The sequence below is a fragment of the Schistocerca nitens genome, chromosome 4, assembly GCF_023898315.1.
Source record: "Schistocerca nitens isolate TAMUIC-IGC-003100 chromosome 4, iqSchNite1.1, whole genome shotgun sequence".
Lineage (NCBI taxonomy): Eukaryota > Metazoa > Arthropoda > Insecta > Orthoptera > Acrididae > Schistocerca > Schistocerca nitens.
In genome coordinates this window covers 322,346,455-322,372,080 of record NC_064617.1, presented here as the reverse complement: position 1 = coordinate 322,372,080, position 25,626 = coordinate 322,346,455, and the positions used below count along the sequence as shown (strand labels likewise).

Below are 25,626 nucleotides of genomic sequence, written 5' to 3'. Positions count from 1 at the left end.
TCTCCCTTAAAACCCACATCCTTTCGTCTTTCCCTCTCCTTCCCTCTTTCCTGATGAGGCAACAGTTTGTTGCGAAAGCTTGAATTTTGTGTGTATATTTGTGTTTGTTTGTGTGTCTATCGACCTGCCAGCGCTTTTGTTTGGTAAGTCTCATCATCTTTCTTTTTAGATATATATATATATATATATATATATATATATTGAAAACTCTTTGTCATTAAATATGTCTGTGTGTGTGTGTGTGTGTGTGTGTGTGTGTGTGTGTGTGTGTGTGTGTGTGTGTGTGTGTGTGTGTGTGTGCGCTCCCGGGATTGGAATGACTCCTTACCCTCTCCCTTAAAACCCACTTTCGTCTTTCCCTCTCCTTCCCTCTTTCCCGATGAGGCAACAGTTTGTTGCAAAAGCTTGAATTTTGTGTGTATGTTTGTGTTTGTTTGTTTGTTTGTGTATATATATATTAGAGGGAAACTTCCACGTGGGCAAAAATATATCTAAAAACAAAGATGATGTGACTTACCAAACGAAAGTGCTGGCACGTCGATAGACACACAAACATACACACAAAATTCTAGCTTTCGCAACCAACGGTTGCCTCATCAGGAAAGAGGGAAGGAGAGGGAAAGACGAAAGGATGTGGGTTTTAAGGGGGAGGGTAAGGAGTCATTCCAATCCCGGGAGTGGAAAGACTTACCTTAGGGGGGAAAAAAGGACAGGTATACACGCGCGCGCGCGCGCGCACACACACACACACACACACACACACACACACACACACACACACACACACACACACACACATATATACACATATATACACATATATGTCTGCTTGTGCTTGAACTTATAATGAAAGTAATAACACAATCAATGAAAGATGAAGGCCTACTTGTCCCATATAGAGAAATAGAAACAAGTATTAATAAACAAATGCTAAACTGCTGCTCTTTGACAATTCAAGTTTCTACAGAACTAAGCAATAAATTCCTAGTAGTATCAACACAGCCCCAGTCATGCTTATACAGTGCCAGTTCTACTCTTCTACTACAGCTGTAACTTTCCTGGAGTACTGGAAACGCAAGTCTGCAAGCCTGGCTCATCACTGGGATTGCATGGGGTTCCAGGAGGAGGAGGAACGGCCACGGCCAGAGTTTGCAGCACGTGCCCCGTTTCTGGAACGTAATCCTGTTACTGGAGTGAGGGAACCAAGCTTCCCTTCCTCCCTACGGCATAAACGCATTGCTGCAGGAATTGGAATAATTTTTTTGATGGTGAGTTTCTTAATCACATTTTCTCATGCATATTCAACTTTGTTAAGTAAGCATATTTTGTTTTGTAATTTGCATAACTTCTCAACTTATTTTCTCATCTTGTAATTACATCACGAAGGATAGTAGGTGGAGTAGGAGTTGGAGAGGTTTGTAAGTTTACCACATTCTGTCTAGATATTCTACGTCAAGTGATGTGAAATGACAAAAATATTTCTATTTGACTTCTTATTTTTACATTTTTTAAAATTGAAATGTCACTCACACTTTTCATTCAGTTTTATTGTTTAACAAAATTAGTAAACATCTGAGGTAAAACAGTTTACAACGTGGTTCAGTGTAGTATCCGCAACACGTAAACTAAATCTGCCACATGAGAGATAACTGCCCCAGTGTAGCTCCTTTTAAGATTTCCTCCTCCTGTCCTTCTGAAACAGCAATTATGCCATTGTAATGCTTTCCAAAACAAATTGGAAGCACAGAATTAGACAATAGAAAGCATAAACTGAGTCAGAGAGATATCCAAAAGAAATTTCATGATCCATATTTTCTCTCCAGAAAGTTCTAAGATTGATTTTACTCCTGGCATATAAGCAACATTAGCACAGGAACTACAATGGCAGCTTGAATTAAAAACTGTAAGTGACAAATGGTCAGTCAGTTGTGAGCAGGCAGTGTGAAGTAGTGGACGTGATGCCTTAATTTGTCAACATTTTTGTCAACAAATCACAGTGGAGAAACATCTCTAAATCAAATGTTCAACTCATTCTCCAGGACGGTTTGAAAAAGACAAGTTTTATCCCACACACCTTGACTCCCAAAGAAAAAATGAAGCAGCATGGATATCTGCCATGACTTGATTGAAATACAAAATGTGGACAATTCTTTTCTGAAAAAAATCATCAAAGGTGTTAAAACTTGGTATTATCAATGCATCCACCCACAAAACAGTGTAGTGCAAAAATTCACATCAAAAGTCAATGATGTGATGATAACTTTTCTTTATTTTTAACTATCCAGTCTCAAAACTTTTTGTACTACTGTGGTGCATCATAAAGCCTCATCGGACTATTGAGTTGTTGTTAAGAGGAGAAAGGCTCCTAGTCTAATGTATAAAGGAGCAAGCACCAGCTTCTTGCTACTGATTTTTAGTGTATGTTCTAACTCAGTTTATTTTGTATTGATAAATAAATATTCTGTACGTAATCTTTCATTGTTCCTGAAGTTTCACTGTTACACCTACCAATATAGAGAGAGGCTGTATTACACCACTGTATATGACATCAGTGCTCTCAAATCCAACTGGAATTTTACTGTAGTATGTCTCAACAATACTGAAGCTGAAGTAAGTAGAAATCGAAAATAAGATTTCAGTTGGGGTCAGTCATAAGGATATTTTACAGATGACAAATGATTGACTTCAGAACAACATTATTATGTCACAAGGTTATGGTGTTCATGGGTTAGCATTTTTCTGCCTTCATTTGATTAAAATTTTATATTTAAATATTATTTTATGTAAATGTTTAAGATTTTTAAGATTCCATTATTATATCTTTTTATGTAGATAATTTAGGAGTAAAGCAAACCATTCATCGAATAGCAATAGCACTCAGTCATTAACAGGTGTGCAGCAAAGAAGAACGAAAAAGTTCAGCAGATGGACTGGGGTAAGGTTATGTCGTGTAGTGCAGGTAGAGGGAAAAAGAGGGAGGAAGGAGGAGGAGGGATTGGAGATGGTTAGCTAGTGTCTCGGAGGGAGGCAGCAGTCATACAGGATAGGAATGCATGTGATAGAGGTGGCAGATAGACAGGTTAGGCATGCAACTCACGGGCACAACAGACATGGAGGTGTGGTGCTTGATGAGGTTGATACAGAGGCATGAATTTGGAGGGGTTGGCAGGTTAGAAGAAAGGGAAACTGTCGGCTAGAGGGTGTGAGGACAGTGGGCTAGTCGAGATTGAGGTGAGGAAGATTGCAAGAGCGGAGAATGTCTTAAAAGGATAACTCCATTCTACGTAATTTAGAAAATGTGGTTCTGGAGAGAAGGGTCCAAATGGGATGGGTTGTGAAGCAGCCATGGAACTTGACTATGTTGTGCCCACCACAATGTTGTGCCACTGGGTGGTCAGCTCTGTTCTTGGCAGTGGCTGTTCATTCTGGTAGACAGCTGGTAGGTGGTTGTGCCCACATAAATTTCTATGCAGAAGTTGTATCAGAGCTGGTGTATGACATAGCTGCTTTCACAGGTGGCCCCTGCCTTTGATGGGGTAGGAGAAGCCTGTGACAGGACTGGAATAGGATGTGCTTGGTGAGTGAATTGGGCAGGTCTTGCATCTGTGTCTTCCACAGGGAGTGGGAGTGGTGCATGGGTAAAGCAGGATGTTGCGCAGGTTGAGTGGACAACGGAATACTGCTTTAGGAGGGGTGGGAAGAATAAGGGAAAGGCTGTCCCTCATTTCTAGGCATTATGGTAAATAATCAACACCCTGGCAAAGTATGTGGTTCATCTGCTCCAATCCATTAGGGATGATATTAAGTGATTCTTGGGAATGGAGGGAGAATTAGGGGTGTGTGTGATACGGCATTGGAAATCTTTTTGTGCATTAGATTTAGGGGCTAGTCTCTGTCTGTGAAGGCTTTTGTGGGCATTCTGGTTAAGGGAAATCTCACTGATGCAGATACGTCATTCCTGGATGGCTAGGTTACATAGTAGTAGCTTTTTGGTATGGAAGAGGTGACAGTTGTCAAAATGCAGGTACAGTTGTGGAGGAATGAAGGTAGGATGTCATGGTCATGGGTCCAGAGCATGAATATATCATCACTGAATCTGAACCAGTCAAGGTATTTGGAATTTTGGGTTTGGGGATGCTAGGAAATTTTCCTGTAGATGGCCACTAAACAGGTTGGCATAGGAAGGTTTCATACAGATGCCTATTGCTGTCATGGACTGGTTTAAACATCTTCACCTCAAAAGAGTAGTAGTTAAGTTTGAGGGTATAATTGGTAAGGTGAATGATGAATGAGGCAGTTTGTTTGCAATCCGAAGGACTTTGGAAGAAATGGTGTTCAGTAATGGCAAGGCCTAGGGCACATGAGATTTTGGTGTGTAGGGAGGTGACACCAACATGAGTAGGGATCCTAGTGTTAAAGAGGTGAGGATGGTTGAGAGTTGGTGTAACAAGTGGTTGGTATATTTTATAGGCTAGGCTGTAAGCAAGTGGTTAGGATGTTGGTCGACGAGAGTGGAGATTCTTTCAGTGGTAGTACAAGAACCAGCTACAATGGGTACAGGATTGTTGGGTTTGTGGATTTTGGGAAGCATCTAAAGGTGGTTTTGTGTGTGTGTGGGGGGGAGGGGGGGGGGGCTTTAGGGATGAAGAAGGAGATAGACTCAGGGGAGATTCTGGGAGGAGCCTGAGAGGCCAAGGATTTCATCAATTATGATTAGACTTCTGGGATGGTAGGGTTATGGCAGAGCCTGTAGGTGGGAGTCAGTTGGTAGAGTCTTCTGTCATGTAGTCGGGCAGCTCATCGCAACAATGATGGAGCCTTTGTCTGCAGGGAGAGTAATTAAATCAAGGTATGTTTTGAGGATTCAAATGGCTGTCCTTTGTTCTGTTGAGAGGTTTGGTTTCTTGTGAAAGGACCTGAGGAAGGATTTTGAGGCCAAGTTAGAAGTAAGGAATTCGTGGAAGATGATCAGAGGGTGGTTAGGTGGGTGGGGGAGGTGGGTTGCAGTTGGATGGTGATGAACTGGGAGAGGTAAGGTTCAATGTTGTGATTAGGTTGGTTTTGGTTGGAGGAATAGATAGCAAAGAAGTGTTTCCCTTGTAGGAATCGGGAGGAGGAGAGATGTCTTTGAATCCAGCATGGTTAAACTGGGTTGTGGGGCTGAAGGTGCGGCCTCTTCCAAATTAAAACCCTTACCCCACAATACCCAGAACTGCACTCCAAACACCACCTCCACAAATTATCAGATATGTTAACATCCTACTCCAAACTTGTAGCACTGCTACCCACCAATACCTATTCCACTCACAGTGAACCACTCATCAATCTCTCATAGCAAAGATACCATGCCGTGCTGATCTTCTCAGTTTTCCACATCCTCCAAAGCTCCTTCCTAACACTCCAAAGTTCCAGAACAATAACAAACCCAAAACCCTGTTCTTAACCCATCCCCCAAAAACCCTAACCCTCAGCCCCACAACCACATTGAACCTACTCTCCTCTTCCTTTTGATTGCTCCAGTCAAAACACTTCTTCACTATTAATCCCTCCAACCAAAGATATTCTAATCCCAATATTGAATGCTGCCTCTTTCACTTCATACTTTCACTGTGACCCCTCTCCTACCTAGCTGCCCCTCTTATCTCCGATTTGGCTTCCCAAGGAGACAAACTTCTTGACAGAAAAAGGACAGACCTTTGCAATCTCAAAACAGACCCTGATTTAATCATCCTCCCATAGACAAAGACTCCACCATTGTCACAATGAATCACAGTGTGCAGCTAACAGAAGGCTACCACAAACTCCCAATTTCCCATAGCTTAGCCTCAGAGACCAATCACTTCCCTCACCAATTCTCAACCATCCCCACTCCACTACTGCCTGGATTCATTTCTGATACTGTTGATGTCTTTTCCATATATACCAACATCCCTCATGCTCAAGACCTATCCCATTGTCCTTCTGGCTCCAAGCCCACTACCTCACCTTACCAATTACAGTCTCACACACTTCTACTTTTCCTTTGTGAGGAGGCCGGCCGGTGTGGCCGTGCGGTTCTAAGCGCGTCAGTTTGGAACGGCATGACCACTACGGTCGCAGGTTCGAATCCTGCCTCGGGCATGTATGTGTGTGTTGTCCTTAGGTTAGTTAGGTTTAAGTAGTTCTAAGTTCTAGGGGACTGATGACCTCAGTAGTTAAGTCCCATAGTGCTCAGAGCCAGCCTCTGTGAGGAAGGTTCATAAACAAATCCATAGGAATGGCCAGTCACCCATTGACACACTCCCCATGCCAATCTGTTTATGGGCCCTCGCAGGGAACCTTTTTAACCTCCCAAAAACCCAAACCCATTTGTCACCCATGGGTGGCACAGTGATGAGAATTTCCTTTCCCAATATCCTGAAGCTCTGAGAGTTCAATCTGTGCTTCACAATGTGTCACATTTGGAGCTTTCCCTCCAGCACCAGCTTTTCTGAACTATGTAGATGGGAATTATTCTTGCAACACACCACTCCCATAATCCAACTGGCCTCAGTCTCCGTTAATCTGCTCTCTCTCTCTCATAACTTCTACCAAATAGTTTCCCTTTCCCTTTCCTGTCAGCCCCTCCAAATCCATGCTTCCACATCAACCTCATCATGTGCCGCAACTCACTGTCTTTGTTGCCTGTTTGTCACATTCCCAGTCCATGCACTTCCCATCCCTCCCTCATGCCGTCCTATGATGCACATCTGTTGCCTCCCTCTGATCTGTTAGCTACCTATCTCCAACCCCTCTTCCTGCTTCCTGCCTCTTTCTCCTTCCACCCGCACCACCCAACATAACCCCCACCACAGTTCAACTGCTGAACTCCAATCCTGGCACTGTGTGTGTAGTCTAGCTCATAGAAGAATTTCTACAAAAAGCTGGAGAAGTTTTTATTCTTTTTCACATTTGTCAACAATTCAGCACTTCTGCTGTTTGGTGTGCCCACAATCTTTAGTATTGTACTTTTTTTCTATATGTACTTTACTCTGCCAGTTTATTCTGTATCATTATTGTCTTCCTACCCCAGCACTGCTCCCACTCTATCACCCCTCCTTATCTCATTATTAGCCACCTCATAATCAACCTTTATTTTCCCCACTGCTGCCAGTGACCTATGAGTTTGTCATTTCAGCACTATCAGTTCAGATATCACTCTAGTGAAATCCAAAAAAATAATGCTTTTTATTGAGTGATAAATGTGACCATATGAGATTACCGATAATCTGCAAGTGTGTGGCTTCCTTTGCTCAGTGTTTATTTCAAGCATACCCCTCTCATTTCATTGTGCCGCCTTCCAAGGCATTCTTACAAGGCAATTAGTACATCACATTCTTTATAATGGAAGACAGAATGTCATTATAGAGGTCAACTGTAATAATGAAGCACTTTTACAAAATTAGGTCATACTGATTGTCATGCCCTTAACACTTCCCTCTTTGTCATATATTTATTGCCGTGTGTTTTATATCAAGCCATGAGGGCTGCAGCCAACTTCTGTGTGATGTCTAGTCCCATCATTGGTATCTCAGGTAGAAGATTTTGCTTCACCTTTTATTTTCCAATTGCTCAACCAGCCACAGTTCCCTGTTACACCAATTTAGATGTTGTGTAGTTTGTGTATTTATATAAATTTTCCTTCAGGCTATCTGGTTCATCATCTGTATAAGGATTATTTTCAAGAAAACCAGTCTTTGTTGTAAGAATTATTGTTTAATGACATGTTTTGCCTTTTTAGGGCATCATTAGATTTTCTACAAACAGAGAAAACAGGAAAAATAATAAATAACCAGATATATGTTTGTATCATTTACAGATCAAAATAGAAATATCAAAGCAGCACCTACAAACCATTAAGAGGAAAACTTACATTTGCTGTTATGATCTAAAATAAGTGTATGCTAAACAGGCTATGTATATGTACAATAAAAATCAAGTAATGAGAAAACCTTTAAAGAATAAGGAAGAGGTACAGTAGCACAGGCAAAATGAAAACATGCATACGCACATAACAGTAGGCATGGCAGGGGGCAGCGATATGACAAAATTTACAGAATTGCAAACATGCAGCTTCATTCAAACATGGTACAGTAAAAATTGACCAACACAGTTTTATGTCAAGAATGTAAATGGTTAAGCACTAGACTAAGTGGTCCATAGAGCTCAGTGGTGGAAACTCTCACAGACGGTGTGCACAGTTAATTTTGAAGTAAAAATTTTAATTAAATGCATACAATATGAATTAAAATTTTGGCTACTGAGTAAGACATTCTAAAGAATGAATGTACTAAAATAATAAACACACACAGTATTATACGCTGTATAAAGAGTGTTCGTCTACCACTGTGTGTTACTTGTGCTGCCATGTTTCAGAAAGTCAATGAGCAGTGGGCCCTTGCGGTCAAAGGGAAAGGTCATCATGACTTTCCCGGTGCTGGTGTGCCTGCTGTATTGACTTCACTTTAGAAGTTTCACTGGGAAGTCCTTACACATCAACCAAACAGTCTCAATCACTCCCCTTGCAACTTCCATATTTTTAGAGCCCTGAAGGCCATCAGTTAATTCAGACTGGGAGGTGCAAGTGTGGGTACAATTGTGATTCCATAGGCAGCCACAAACATTTTTCCATGAGGGCATTAACTGTCTTGTCTCTCAGTAGGAAATGTATTAACAGTTGTGGTAAATACTTCTGAAATAATAAATAGTCTCCTTACTGTTTCCATCTGTCTTGCTTTCATTTGACTTCCCATTACACCATAAAAGTAGAAATGCTATAAATTAAAAAATGTCAAACTGGCATAAAGTATATTACATGCTTAGACACACAAATAATTAATACTTCAGCCCCAACTGCTTGGTGTAGATAGGAGTAATGCCATCAGCATTTTGTGTAAAAGGAGAGATCACACAGAAAGTTTCTCATTCAGAAATCGAATTTGAGTGTTGGCTGGCTGAATTATGAAAAGATCAGATTGTGTCTTGTGTAAGGAGGACAAAGATCTACCAGCAGGTGTGGGATTTGCCATTTCCTGGACCGTGGTCTATTGAGACTGCAGTTTATTATTATTGCCCATGCTGGTCAGAATCCTAAAACTGTCATGTAAATATGGAGTTTGAGTTCAGGTGGGCCACATTTGATGCCATGGAGAACCTCAATGATACCATATGACTAGAAACCAAGAGGACAGGCACCTTATTCACTCATTTGTGCTGGATCGTACAGCCACATCAAGTACCTTTAGTAAGAAAATGGACTTATTTGCAGCAGTACAAGAGTCCATATGGACAGTGTGCTGAAGTCTGGGGCACCATGGCCTGTCAGTGTGGCCACCATTGCTGCAGCTTACTTTGACATGACTGCACCAGCTGTGTGTACCCAGTGACAGCACTGCATACAGGAGTGGCATCACATCATCTTTTCAGATTAGTTCCAATTCTGTGTACAGCATCACATATACATGTGCGGAGGTTCCAAGGTGAACAAACATTGCCAGAATGCATGTGTTGTCATTGTGTGGGCCCAGCATACAGCATGATGGTATGAGTTTCCATGGGGTACACATGATCACATCTGGTTGACTTAGACACTAATTTGGATAGCATCAGTTACATTTGTGGCGAGTTAAGGCCAGTGGTTGTGCACCATCTTTGGAGTCTCCATGACTATTTTTCAACAAGGTAAGATGTTGCATATATGTTCAAGACCTATCTCCATATGAGAGGGTGTTACTTTGTTATTCCGGCCATCACATTTTACAGATCTTTCACAAAACTGAGACATCTTGCCATGGTTACCAAGAAACCTGCACTCCTCCACTCGCCAGCACCTCTGGTGTGTAGTTCATGCAGCATGGGCTGACATCCTAGCTAACTTTGACTTGATGCCCAGCAGAGTTAGAGCTATTGTTGCTTCCAGAAATGGCAGCTCTGAGCACACAACTAATTTTCTTGTTTTCTGTCTTTCCTGGTGTATCAGTTGTATTGGCCAGCAATGTAGAAAGCCCAGAAATCTAAATTTGTTTATGCTGTCTTGGTACCCTCCAGTATCTCATGAGGACTCCATCTTGTAACCCACAGTGCAAATATTCAGTGAATATCTCATCTCATCTCAGACTTTTAATATTCTTGTTATTTTTGAGTGTATTTAAATAATAAAGTAAACAAATATAAAAATATTTAACATGCATCTGATAGAGTTGAGTATTATTATTATTTGCTTTTTTTCAAAAAAAGGATCTATTTGCATTCATTTATAGGTGCAGAAAAATATCTTCCTTACAAAAAATTATATCAGTGGTAATATGATATTGTAGATTGTAATTTTATTCTGTTTCAGATGTCCCTGGTTATAATTTTCATTATTGCCATCATAATATACAGAGTGCTGGTGTCTATTCCACTGTTCCAAAATGCAACCCTCAGGTCACAGGCACAGGCCATAGCCAATCTTACAGGTGCCGTAGTGAACTTAATTCTTATAATGGTCATGAGCCGTGTTTATGAGAAGCTTGCTTATCGTCTCACGACATGGGGTAAGTTGCCAACAACAGTTTTAGATGATGATGATGATGATGATCAATCTGTTATATAAGGCATCCTAAAAAGTAGTGCCTCTAATTTTTTTTAATGTGAAAACTCTTAAAGCTTTTAAACAAAGAAACTGTATTAACATTCTACCTCTTCATTCTTCACATCTTCATTTTTATTTCTCAACAATCATCCTGACTATGAACCCATTTCTTCCAATGATGGACTGATATTGTCACTGTAGAATGTTTGATTTTGTTGATGGAGCCACAATTTCATATCTGCTTTCACTGCTTTATCACTATCAAAAAGTAAAATCCTTAAAGGTGTTCTTTAAGTTTTGGAAACAGATGAAAATCACACGAGGCCAAGTTGGGACTGTATGTAGGAAGGTAAAGGACAGTGAACACAAGAATGTTGGACTGCTGATGTCGCAATGCTTATGTGTTGACTGGCATTGCCATGCTGAAGAAGGTGCACCATATGTAGATGAACTCTTTGAATTAGAAACTGAATTACAACATTCTGTTTCTCATGTACTGACATAGTTCTGTTACAATCTGCCATGCTACATACTACAATTTCAAGCCATCTCATGGCAGAGGTCTATAAAAATGTAGACATGAAGAATAAATGTATGGAATGTTAATAATGTTTTTTTTTTTTTTTTATTTAAAAGGCTTTAAGAGTTCTCGCATAAAAAGTTCAGACACATTACTTCTAGCACATCCTCATACACAATTTTTACAGTGATTCTTGCAAAACCTGATGATAAAGAGACTGGTCTATAGTTTTCTTTATTTGCTTTGTCATCGCTTATCATAACAGAACTTCTGATATGTGAGCATAGCCATGGGTAAAAGCTTGTCACACTATAAATGGACACATCTTTTGATTGGGGTTCACATTTGAGAACCAGCTAATTATTTGTTAAAGAAGATTTTGGTTGTTTCTTCTGGTGTCTGTCTCTGTGATCAAGGATTTGTTTGTAGATCTCTCTTTGGGTTTAGGTAGTCAATAAATATTTTGTCACCTGGTCTTCATCACCTGTTGGTCTAATGAACAGGTTATTTGAACATTTAGCCTATGAAGTTGCAATTTTCAAACTTACCTAACCACTTTGTTTTCTCTGGCATAACTGTTCAACTAGTTTTTGTACTTTTTATTATTAATTAGAATGTTTCTCCTCAAGTGTTTGTCTTCTTTTTTAACTCCTCTTTTTTATCCTACCCACCTCATTTGGCAGATGGTAGGAATCATGAGCTTTTTCCTGAGAAAGGAGAGATGTTATCAGAATGGGAGGAAAGTTGTGGAAAATCACAGAAAGGAAAGCCTTAGGATAGAGGTGGATAGGTGACGATCAAGAATGGGGAGTAGCTGACCACGCTGAAGAATCTAAGAGGCCAGCTCCTTCTTTAGTTCATTAGAAACTATCGTTAACCACATCACACATTGCTGTATGCTGTATTGCAGTTCAGGATAATTACACTACTGTGGTGTAATATATCCCTTTGGTAAACTGATATGTCACCCCACATCAACATAATCAATGAATGATGATTGTGACCATTAAAAGGTTTTATTAGTTAAGTAGCTTAGAATCACAAACTTTTGGGAAATTTTGTTATTGTTTGTGCATGTAAGTGGGTACTAATGGATGCCTTGCATCTTTAAGGTGGAACAACAATGGCAGCTAAACTATGCATTGCAGTGTCTGCTAGCTTGGCAGTTATTTTTTGCTATGGTGTCCCATCTTCGAAAATGGGGTGTGCCTTGAATAAAAGGGCATGCCATGACAATATTGCTGAAGTCACAAAATACATATGACCATCAGTTAGCTGTCAGTGCATGTAGAACTGTTGCTACTTACTGTCAGATAAAGTCCATTTTACATTGCGCTAATTGTATCTGCAGTTTTCTACACAGCTGTTAATTGTAATGGAAGATGCAATATAACTGTTGTCAGAAGAATCAGTTTTTATTATTTAGGAGAAAGTCACAATAAATCCAAGTTTACAGGTTCCAGCACAATTACTATTGCAACAAAGTAGTAGTTCTAAGTAAGTCAAGTTACACAGTTTTAGCTAAACATGCAGCAGTTCAGAGTTAGAGGATAACAACATTCTCAGTTAGTACAATCATACACATTATTTAAAAACTAACGGAAACACCACACTGCACACAGATGTTGTATGTATGATACTAAACTGGCACATTAATTTTGTATGTTTCGAACAGCTTCTATGTTTGAATAAAAATACATCAACTGTAATGATGTTTTCTTGTTTTACTAATAACATGTCAGATATTGTTCACTTCTGTCAAATTTAATGAGGTGCAACTGACAACTTTTAGAGTTACCGGTATGTTTCCTTAATTTATGAATCCATGGTGTATGAAATGTAACACTCATGGTAGCTTCATTTTCTTAATTTTGGCCCAAAACAGCAAACACTGTGCCATTAAAGTAAAGTATTAATCCAACATGAGTACTGATACATGCTTTTCTCTCTATCTTATCCCTTTCCCAGATTTGATTGTTTTCCAGAATCCTATGGGCCTCATGAAGTTGAGACCTGAAAAAGCAAGTGGAAGTGTCCTGAAGTTGAAAGTTTCAGCATGAAGCATGCTGGGATTGCAAAATTTGCTTATTATTTCATCATTTGCAGCATATCTACATCTACATTCATACTCCGCAAGCCACCCAACGGTGTGTGGCGGAGGGCACTTTACGTGCCACTGTCATTACCTCCCTTTCCTGTTCCAGTCGCGTATGGCTCGCGGGAAGAACGACTGTCTGAAAGCCTCCGTGCGCGCTCTAATCTCTCTAATTTTACATTCGTGATCTCCTCGGGAGGTATAAGTAGGGGGAAGCAATATACTCGATACCTCATCCAGAAACGCATCCTCTCGAAACCTGGCGAGCAAGCTACACCGCAATGCAGAGCGCCTCTCTTGCAGAGTCTGCCACTTGAGTTTATTAAACATCTCCGTAACGCTATCACGGTTACCAAATAACCCTGTGACGAAACGCGCCGCTCTTCTTTGGCTCTTCTCTATCTCCTCCGTCAACCCGATCTGGTACGGATCCCACACTGATGAGCAATACTCAAGTACAGGTCGAACGAGTGTTTTGTAAGCCACCTCCTTTGTTGCTGGACTACATTTTCTAAGCACTCTCCCAATGAATCTCAACCTGGTACCCGCCTTACCAACAATTAATTTTATATGATCATTCCACTTCAAATCGTTCCGCACGCATACTCCCAGATATTTTACAGAAGTAACTGCTACCAGTGTTTGTTCCGCTATCATATAATCATACAATAAAGGATCCTTCTTTCTATGTATTCGCAATACATTACATTTGTCTATGTTAAGGGACAGTTGCCACTCCCTGCACCAAGTGCCTATCCGCTGCAGATCTTCCTGCATTTTGCTACAATTTTCTAATGCTGCAACTAGAAGACAGAGGCGGTTATCCCATATTAATCTTTCAGGTGTGTCGGTATGAAAGTAAATTGATGGGCTGAACAGGCTTAACAAGCCCACCAACCCCCAGCTCCGACTTTACCTTCATCACAGGTTGCATACATTGGTGAAAAGAGAAAAGAACAAAGGAAAGCCAAATAAAAAGAAAACTGAAAAGAACAAATATTTTGTCTGTAATTACCACCTTCATAACTGGAGTCACTGTAAACACTCGTTCCACAAGTATCCAAGTCAAGCCTGGTGGTGAAAAAAATTTCCTACACCAGTTTTAAATGTGAAGGCAGAGGGAGGGACAGTTTCTTACCAGTTCTGAAAGTTTCATTCTAATTGTAAACAGCACTGTGTTGGGGGCTGTCACAACAGCAAGTTGCATCAGCATGCTATAAATATACACCAGTGTGAGCTGAGGGATAGTTATTACTTTATGCTAAAAAAAAAAAAAAAATTCCCTTGATTCATGGTAGTTGTTACGAAAAATGTTAAGCTGTAGTATTTGTCATTAAGACAGTATGTTGTCAGATTTGTGCTGCTTTATATGTTTCCCTGAATAATCCACATGTCCACCCTTCTTACAGAAGCTGAAGTGTAGATGACCCATTCAACGTGTTGCACCATAGTAACTTTGAGTTGTTCTAGCAGCTTGAGGATTCTTTTAATTGTACAATAATCATTGAGCATTGTGAGATAAACACAACATTTTAAAAGGAAAAAAACATAAAATGCCAGACAGAAATAATAGAACTACACTGCTGTTACCACCACTGAGAGACCCATTATATCCATTTCTGTGCCTGCATCTACTTCTACATACATACTCTGCAAACCACTGCAGATTATATTATAAGCCTCCCTCATACCAGGGTTTCTTCCTGTTACCATGGCATATGGAGTGCAGGAAGAATGATTGCTTAAATCTCTCTCTCTCTCTCTCTCTCTCTCTCTCTCTCTCTCTCTCTCTCTCTGTCTGCCTTTTGGGCAGTGTACAAATCCTGTGATGAAAAGATTGTTCATCTTTTAAAGCTATCCACGAATCAATCCAATTTGTGACTTCTTCAAGAGATCAGAAGTGTTGGTCTGCCAAGCCATGCACCATTGATCTGAATAGGTGATAATCAGAGGGAGCAATGTCTGCAGAATATGGTGGGTGGGGTAGGACTTCCCATTTTAATGTTTTGAAGTACGTTTTGACCTCTTTTGCAATGTGGGGTCGAACATTGTCGTGCTGCAAAATCACTTTATCGTGCCTCTTGCTGTATTGTGGCCTTTTGTCTTTTAAGGCTCTGCTGAGACACATTAATTGCATTTGATAACTAGCACCTGTGATTGTTTCACTTGATTTTAACACCTCATAGTACACAATGCTGAGCTGGTCCCAGCAAATGCAGAGCATGATCTTGGAGCTGTGAATATTCAGTTTGGCCATCGATGTGGAAGCATGGCCGGGATATCCCCATGAGTTTTTGCATTTAGGGTTATCATAATGAACCCATTTTTAATCCCCAATCACAATGCGATGCAGAAATCCCTTCCATTTTAGCCTCTGAAGCAACTGTTCACAAACACACAAATGCCATTCAACATCTCTTGGTTTCAGCTCGCATGGGACCCAAGTTCCTTCTTTCTGAATCATGCCCATAGCCTTGAGACATTTTGAAATGGCTTGCTGTGTCACTACCACTAATCGTGCCAAGTCTTCTTGAGTTTGACATGAGTCTTCACTCAGCAATGTCTCCAGTTCCGCATCTTCAAAAACATTCTCTCTTCCACCACAATGCCAGTCTAAGACGTTAAAATTACTATTCTTGAAGTGTTGAAACCATTTGACATGTTCTTTTAATAGCATCCTTACCATATGTACTTGAGCATTCTATGAGACTCAGCCGCTGTTTTCTTCATATTGAAACAAAACAGTAATGCCTCCCACAAATGATGAGAATTAGGCTCGTAAACTGATATTTTCAGTTAAGAACAACTTTATGATGCAGACACACATCGACTAATGTTTGAATGAGGTTATGCTGACCGAGGTCCAATCTGACTGCCTCATGTCTGCAATCTGTTTCTTTTGACCGCTACTTACCGTTGTCACTGCCTATTGGCAAATGGTGGAAGCAAAGTTGTACACTTTGTAAAAAGTTCTTAATGAATGGATGAAAAAGTGTTCAGAAATGGGTGTAGACATAGGTGGGGTTACACATCAATTTTATTATTCAGTGATGATCAAAGTACATTGCCTGCAGATATTATGATATAGAGTACATTATTAACAAAATCATACACATGCAGTAAGGCATAACTATCAATAAATTTTTCTAAAACTAAAAATATCTCTGTAGGAAGTATCATCATGACATCATAGATGGAACTATTAGAGATATATCAAAAGTATAAGTATCTGGTAGTTATAGCTTCAACTCAAGGTTCCAGTAAACAAGAAATAAGGCAGGGGTCAACCAAGCCAAATAATCAATCAATAAGAGCTGACTTCCACCCTTTGGTTGCACCGAATTAAGAAAAAGACAAAAAAGTTATATGAATTAACAATATTAAGCATTTGTTTATATGGAGCCAAATATTGGGAATTGACATAACAACATTGAAAGATACTTGAAACTATCCAAATGAATTTTTTTAGTAGTAGTTTTCGAGTTTCAAAACGAGAGAAAACCCAAATAACAAAATCAAGAAGTGAATGAAAATTCCTGCTTACATCACCCCAGAGGCATAAAAACATTGTTTAAAATGGCGTGGGCATGTAATGAGATTAGGGATAACTGATGGCTGAAAGAAATACTTTGTTGGCAACCTCCAAACAAGGGGAAAAAAGGAAGACACAATGGAGAATGGAAAAATCGAGTAGAGAAAGATTTGCAGTGAAGAAATTTGAGCTATGTTTTATACAAAGCTAGGGAAGCTTGGAAATGGGGTTGCAAGAAAGAGCCTGAAGAGCCGTGAACAACTGGTGTTATAGTCATAGGATACTCCAGTGTTTTGTGAAGTGCATAATTTTACACTTCTGTACATTTCAAACAATTGGCCAACCTTTGCACCACTTTGAAATCTTACCAAGATGTGACTGGCTATTTGCGCAGCTTTTTTCACGCATCCTTTCATTATAGGTAACTGAATCATCTGAAAACAGAGACTGGTATTAGTATTGTGTGCCACATCACAATGTACTGTCTGCTCCCTACCAATAAATCCTCAGTACAGTCACAAATTTTGTTTGATACCTCATATGATCAGACTTACTTTAATATTCATTGAAATGGAACCAAGCCAAATGGTTTTCAGAAGTCAAAAAATACTGCATCCCCCACATTGCCTTGATCCATGGCTTTCAGGAGGTCATGTGAGAAGTGTGAATTGGGTTTCATATGGCCAATGTTTTCTAAATCTGTTGTGGCTGGCATTAAGGAGGTCATTCTGTTTGAGGTACATTATTATGTGTGAGCCCAGAACATGTTCTGAGATTATAGAAGAGATGGATGTCAATGAGGTCATATGAAAATTTCATGGATTGTGTGTGACGTACTTTCTCACAAACACTGTGCACAATTTTCTGTTAAAGAGATGTACTACACATTATGGTTAAAATGGGAGATAACTCAGTACATTTGCTGGCATTCTATCTCATTCTAAATAATAATCCTTATTTCTTATGTGGAATACCACAAAGAACATGTAGCAGTATAATTATCACAGTGCGTTGCTAAAGAGATCTGCTTCATGTTCTCACTGGCATAACAGGTAAAGGTAAACTATGAATTAATTTCAACAGTTTTAATTCTAGGCATCATAATGCAATGAAAACCTTGCACAGGCAAGATCCTAAATATAGTATGTAGTAGAAATCTCTATATTCAAATAATAGTTTTAAATTTCATCTTAGTGATGATTAAAGAAATGTTATTGCAGGACATAGTGCCCACTGTAAAATGACTTACAAAGCTACAACTAATAGCTGGAGCTTTTTATGAATTTACCTGTTACCTCAAACAACTCACCAATTCTTCCACAAATTGTTGCTACAGGAATTTATTGTTGATCGGGCAAGCTCTTATCAACTCTCATAACTTTTTTCACAATTTGTAGTAACTGCTTCGTGATTCCAGCAATAATCTAGTGTGCATAGTTTGAAGGTGTTACTATGCAATCACATGAAAAGTTATGACTTTATTTTAATGTAAAAACTTTATTCTGATAAATTTAGCTGAATTTTGCACTTCCTGTTATCATGATTTTGTTGGAAACAGCCGTTTCTTTCAGTGTTTCTTAAATAAATATAAAATTAAATTTCTCTATTTAGATTCTGTTTGTAAATGATGACACATCAGCTTGCTTGTTGAACTTTGAAATAACTGCATAAATGTATAAAATAAAGCAACAATGTGTTTGAAAGTTACATTGCATTATCCAGATGTGATTGATTTCTACTAAAATTTAACAGTTTTACTGACAACATCAACTTGAAGAAATTCTTCATTTTGTTTCAGAAATGCATCGTACACAGACAGAATTTGATGATAATCTAACATTCAAAGTGTTCATTTTCCAGTTTGTGAATTTCTACTCGTCAATATTTTACATAGCATTTTTCAAGGGTCGTTTTGTTGGTTATCCTGGAAACTACACTAAAATACTGAAGCTCAGGAATGAAGATGTGAGTAGCAAATTTTTTCTTAAAATGTAAAAAACATGACAAGTTACTTCTTCTTCTTCTTCTTCTTCTTCTTCTTCTTCTTCTTCTCCTCTGTTGGCTTATAACTGCTTACTTAAAAGTTCTTCTCCTGCAATATTGTTTTGTGTTTAATCTCTGAGAGTATGTCTTCAACGTTCTTTAAAAATTTCATTTCTACTGGCTGTGTTATTCTTTTGTCCTTCTTAGTTAATGTCTAAAATTTGCTTCAGTATTTCAAAAATAGCACTATCCAGTACTATGTAAAATTTTAAACTTTGTATCCTTCCTTGTTTTGTCATGCAGTGTTCCATGTATGCGTCACATGTCATTTGAAAATTCTTTAATTTATCAGCGATAACATTTTGATATTTGTAGCTAACATCACAGTGTAAATCTGGAATGTGCTATTGGTTCTATTGATTGTTCATATAGAACTGTTCTGAAGCTAACTGGAAATTTCCCTTCAAAGGCCAATACTTCGAATTTTTGCTGAAATTTTTAAATGTTAGTTCTTACACGTTTGATGTAGGTGATGTATTGCAAACTGGAGAAAATTTTCTGACTTTTGAATAATTATTTGGTCATCATCAATGTATCCTATTAGTAATCCGACGCTTTGATGGTAATGGTTACTCAAGGAAAGAGATAAATAGAATTTTGCGTCCAAGGAACAGAAACCCAAAAGATAAGAATGAACCACAATGACAGAAAAACACAGTAGTTCTCCCTTTTATTAAAAAAGTAACAGATCGGATCGGTAAGATTTTACGAAAACATGACATATAACCGATCTTTAAACCAACAAAGAAAATAAGTCAAGTACTACGATCTGTGAAGGATAAACGCCCTCCCCTGTCGACATGTGGTGTGTATAAAATTCCATGTACCTGTGGTAAAGTTTACATTGGTACTACCAAAAGAAGCGTAAACACGCGACTGAAAGAGCATAAAAGTCTTTGTCGACTTGGAAAAATAGAAAAGTCAGCTGTAGCGGAACATGCTCTTCAACCAGGCAACCACCAAGTGAAGTTTTCGGATACCGAAGTTTTATCTACAACGTTAAATTACTATCCACGGCTATATAGAGAAGCTATCGAAATTTATAAACATCACGATAATTTCAATAGGAAAGAGGAGGCTATGAAACTTAGCGATATATGGACAGTGGCTCTACAAAATTGCTAACAATTTTTATCTTTGACAAGGTGGTAATCGATAGTCACGTGTCACCTGAACCACGCCCCCCCCTTCTCACAATATATAAGTCGCTCTCAGACACCTGACCAGTCAGTCGGCAAGACTCAGCGGAGCAGCGCCTCTGAGGAAGTCCAGCGCAGTTCTGGACGAAACGTAAGGAGCAGAAAAGTTCTTGGACCACGACCTCACATCCCGGAAAGTATATCAACAGCCAAAAACTGTGATGTGGGCTTCAGTTTATATATGTATAGACAGAAGATGTAACAGTAAAGGAGATTCCTGGATGGAAAAATAAGTAAAACAAGGGAAAGCCAACCACTTGTATATAACGGATAGGTGCACGTACTACTACTACTACTACTACTACTACTACTACTACTACTACTACTAATTCTTCTTCTTCTTCTTCTTTTCAGTTCTCTTATGCTTTCAATCATTGGGTAACCTTGCCCTGTCAATTTCTTCCACACTCATGCCTTTGTCCTAATTTCTCAGCCCTGTCCTTGCATGAGATGCAGGGTTTTTCTCATCCGGCACCTCCCTGCACATGCAGTTCAAATACTTATTTAGCTTTTCTTTCCTCTCCCATTCTTACAATGTGCCAATATCACCCAACTGGTTATCCTTAACCGCCATACTCATTACTTTCTTCTGCATCTACATCTACATCAACATGACTATATGCAATTCACATTTAAGTGCTTAGCAGAGGGTTCATAGAACCATCTTCTGCCCAGCATCTTCTCAAGTTCTCCATTTTCTAACTCAATGTCTTCTGGTCTTTCCTACTATGCTCCTCAAAAACTTCCTTTCTGTGGCAGCAAACCACCTTAGAGGTTTCTCCATACCACATGCTGTAATTGGTGTCACAATTGCATTGTTAATTATTTATTTGTAATTTCTGCTACCAGTCACTTTATTTTTTGTTTTATGTTTAATCTAATATAAAACAATGTGTTTCAAACATGTTCTGTTCATCATGTATTTACACACACACACACACACACACACACACACACAGGCCTGCCAACCCAAAGTTTGGTACAGATTTGTTGATGACATCTTCATGATCTGGACTCACAGTGAAGAACAACTCCAGAATTTCCTCTCCAACCTCAACTCCTTTGGTTCCATCAGATTCACCTGGTCCTACTCCAAATCCCATGCCACTTTCCTTGACATTGACCTCCATCTGTCCAATGGCCAGCTTCACACATCCGTCCACATCAAACCCACCAACAAGCAACAGTACCTCCATTATGACAGATGCCACCCATTCCACATCAAATGGTCCCTTCCCTACAGCCTAGGTCTTCATGGCAAACGAATCTGCTCCAGTCCGGAATCTCTGAATCATTACACCAACAACCTGAAAACAGCTTTCGCATTCCGCAACTACCCTCCTGACCTGGTACAGAAGCACATTACCAGAGCCACTTCCTCATCCCCTCAAACCCAGAACCTCCCACAAAAGAACCCCAAAAGTGCCCCACTTGTGACAGGATACTTTCTGGGACTGGATCAGACACTGAATGTGGCTCTCCAGCAGGGATACGACTTCCTCAAATCCTGCCCTGAAATGAGATCCATCCTTCATGAAATCCTCCCCACTCCACCAAGAGTGTCTTTCCGCCATCCACCTAACCTTCGTAATCTCATGGTTCATCCCTATGAAATCCCCAAACCACCTTCCCCACCCTCTGGCTCCTACCCCTGTAACTGCCCCCGGTGTAAAATCCGTACCATGCACCCTCCCACCACCACTACCACCACCACTACCACCACCACTACCACCACCACTACCACCACCACCACCACCACCACTACCACCACCACCACCACCACCACCACCACTACCACCACCACTACCACTACCACCACTACCACTACCACTACCACTACTACCACTACCACTACCACCACTACCACTACCACCACCACCACTACCACCACCACCACTACCACCACCTCCAGTCCTGCAACCCGAAAGGCGTACATGATCAAAGGCAGAGCCACGTGTGAAAGCACCCACGTGATTTACCAACTGACCTGCCTACACTGTGAAGCTTTCTATGTGGGAATGACCAGGAACAAACTGTCCATTTGTATGAATGGACACAGGCAGAGACAGTGTATGTTGGTAATGAAGATCACCCTGAGGCTAAACATGCCTTGGTGCACGGCTAGCACATCTTGGCACAGTGTTACACCGTCCGGGTTATCTGGATACTTCCCACTAACACCAACCTGTCAGAACTCCAGAGATGGGAACTTTCCCTTCAGTATATCCTCTCTTCCTGTTACCCACCAGGCCTCAACCTCCGCTAATTTCAGGTTGCTGCCACTCATACCTCACCTGTCATTCAACAACATCTTTGCCTCTGTACTTCCACCTTGACTGACATCTCTGCCCAAACTCTTTGACTTTACGAATGTCTGCTTGTGTCTGGGTATGTGTGGATGGATATGTGTGTGCGTGCGCGAGTGTACACCTGTCCTTTTTTCCACCTAAGGTAAGTCTTTCCACTCCTGGGACTGGAATGACTCCTTACTCTCTCCCTTAAAATCCACATCCTTTTGTCTTTCCCTCTCCTTCCCTCTTTCCTGATGAAGCAACCGTTGGTTGCGTAAGCTTGAATTTTGTGTGTATGTTTGTGTGCCTTTCAACATGCCAGCACTTTCATTTGGTTAGTTAAATCATCTTTGTTTTTAGATATATTTTTCCCACATGGAATGTTTCTCTCTATTATATACATACATACATACATACATACAGAGAAATGTTATTTAAAAATAAATTGTCTTAAACTAAATTAACCTAGAACTTTCTGTCCATTGCTTGTTACTGTAGTGGCTGGTGTAGCATTTGGGAGAGAGAGAGGGGGGGGGGGGTGCAGCAGTGGATGACCAGAAATCAAAGTCAGTGATGTCTTCTGCTGGTTTTACTTGTTGTGCAGTAGTGTAATGTTACTCCACAGCTCCATCATTACACCAATGATGCAAGTGAAGCTACAGGGTGATAAAATCATAAGTGATCAACTGTCATATAAAAGTCTTTCACACAGTTGCCACAGCACACAACTGATGCAAAACTATCTGCATCCTATATAGGCTATGATGTCATACATTCATACATAAGAAGACAAGAAAAACCAGCAGAAGACATCACTGACATCAATTTTCGGCCATCCACTGCCCCCCCCCCCCTCAAATGCCACACCAACTACTACAGTACCACACCAGCTACTACAGTAATGAGCCATGGACAAATAGTTGCAGGTTAATTTAGCTTCAGACAGTTTATTTTTAAGTAACGGTTCTCTGTATGTATGTGTGTATAAACTCCTGATGATGAACAGAACATGTTCAAAACACGGTGTATTATATAAGATTAAACATAAAACAAAAAAATAAGTGACTGGTAGCAGAAATTACAAATAAATAATTATCCCACACAGTCACAGTTCACAAATGTAGCCATTATGGCTGAAAATAGTAAGTATTGTAAATTTTCATTTTGGTTTTCATGTTTCTCTATGTCTTCCCTACTATTGTGTTATTCATCTTATACTAAGCCGAGACTGTTTTCTTAGTTGTATTTAGCACATCTTGTTCTGTTCTCCCATCACTACTTAATATGGTGCCAATATATCAAAATGGTCTACTTTTTCAAGAGGCTTTCCATTACATAATATACAGAGTTCTTCCTGTTTCTTATGTTTAGAAACCCACATTACTTTGTTTTTATCCACATTCACCATCATTCCCTTCCTCTTCAGTTCTTCATAATATTCCACTACAGACTGCTGAAGTCCTTCTGGTGTGTCGGCTGTCAATACTCTATCATCTGCATATTGCAGATAGACGGGTCATAGTCTCCACATTATGATGTTTGTTCTGTGGGTTTGATGCTTCTCTGTTAATGCATGGCTTGATGTTTTCACGTTCCGTGTTTCCATTTCTCTATGTGATGTTGTTCTGTAGATATTATGTGAGTAGTTGTTGGTACAGGTGTTTTTTTTACTGCCTCCTTATAACTGATAGGCATTAAATATATAAAAAAAAAAGAGGGAAACACTCCACGTGGGAAAAATATATCTAAAAACAAAGATTCTGTAACTTACCAAATGAAAGCGTTGGTACGTTGATAGACACAATAACAAACACAAACACACACACACAAATTTCGAGCTTTCGCAACCCAAGGTCACTTCATCAGGAAAGAGGGAAGGAGAGGGAAAGACGAAAGGATGTGGGTTTTAAGGGATAGGGTAAGGAGTCATTCCAATCCTGGGAGTGGAAAGACTTACCTTGGGGGGGAAAAAGGGACAGGTATATACTCGCGCGCGCGCGCGCGCGCGCGCGCGCGCGCGCGCGCGCACACACACACACACACACACACACACACACACACACACACACACACACACACACACACACACACACACACACACACACACACACATCTATCCGCACATATACAGACACAAGCAGACATATGTAAAGGCCTTTACATATGTCTGCTTGTGTCTGTATATGCGCGCGTGTGTGTGTGTGTGTGTGTGTGTGTGTGTGTGTGTGTTTTCCCCCCAAGGTAAGTCTTTCCGCTCCCGGGATTGGAATGACTCCTTACCCTATCCCTTAAAACGCACATCCTTTCGTCTTTCCCTCTCCTTCCCTCTTTCCTGATGAAGCGACCTTGGATTGCAAAAGCTCAAAATTTGTTTGTGTGTGTTTGTTATTGTTTCTATCAATGTACCAATGCTTTCATTTGGTAAGTTACAGAATATTTGTTTTATATATATATATATATATATATATATATATATATATATATATATATATATATTTATTTATTTGATTTCACCAACAGACTTATATTTGCTGTAACAATGGAAAATCCAGGATGGAATGTAACAATATTGTGAAAGGGAAAGTTGCTACTCAGTATAAAGTGGAGGTGCTGGGTCAAAGATAGGCACAACAAAAACACTGTCACAAATACAGCTTTCAGCCAGTAAGGTCAAAATTAAAATGCAGTCATTTATGTGCAAGTTGTGTGTGTTTGTGTTTGTGTTTGTGTTTGTGGTGGTGGTGGTGGTGGTGGTGGTGGTGGTGGTGGTGTTTGTCAAGAAGGCCTTACTGGCCAAAAGCTGTACTTGTGACAGGCTTTATGTTGTACCTATCTGTGACTCAGCACCTCTGCTTTATGGGGAGTAGCAACTTTCCTTTTAACAATATTATTACAAAATGTATATTAACTTTTAATACTAATTTCTTTTCATAACACACTATATTCTGTAAAATCTTGCCTCAAGTTCACTTGGACAGAGTATAATAAATTCGTAAATTCATAAATTATGTAGCAATGCAAATAAAATACAAAGAAAAAGATACATACACTGTATGTAAGTTTTTATTTCCAATTTTGATCTCTATAATGTGTATAAGTGCTTCCAGGAAACTGCTTAAATATAATACTACCTTCTCTTTTCTAGTGCAGTGCTGGAGGATGTCTGATTGAATTAGCACAGCAATTAGCTGTCATAATGATTGGAAAGCAGATCATAAACAATGCACAAGAAATACTTGTCCCAAAGCTGAAAGCATGGTGGCACAAGAAACAAGTGAGCCATTACGTTGTTACTACCAGTTTTCATTAGCTTCTGTTCAGTGTTAATAAACACCGAGCATACTTGAGGTGTGAC

The 25,626-nt window shown here is 39.7% G+C and overlaps 1 protein-coding gene across 1 annotated transcript in view; it reads left to right on the top strand.

The window, feature by feature from the left end:
* LOC126251990 (anoctamin-7-like) overlaps nt 1–25,626 on the top strand; it is a 120,077-nt gene that overhangs the window by 39,125 nt on the left and 55,326 nt on the right. The window contains exons 6-9 of the mRNA XM_049952771.1: nt 1,048–1,268; nt 10,358–10,553; nt 18,537–18,703; nt 25,417–25,545. Of these exons, the coding sequence (XP_049808728.1) occupies nt 1,048–1,268; nt 10,358–10,553; nt 18,537–18,703; nt 25,417–25,545 (713 nt within the window). The remainder of the gene's footprint in view (nt 1–1,047; nt 1,269–10,357; nt 10,554–18,536; nt 18,704–25,416; nt 25,546–25,626) is intronic.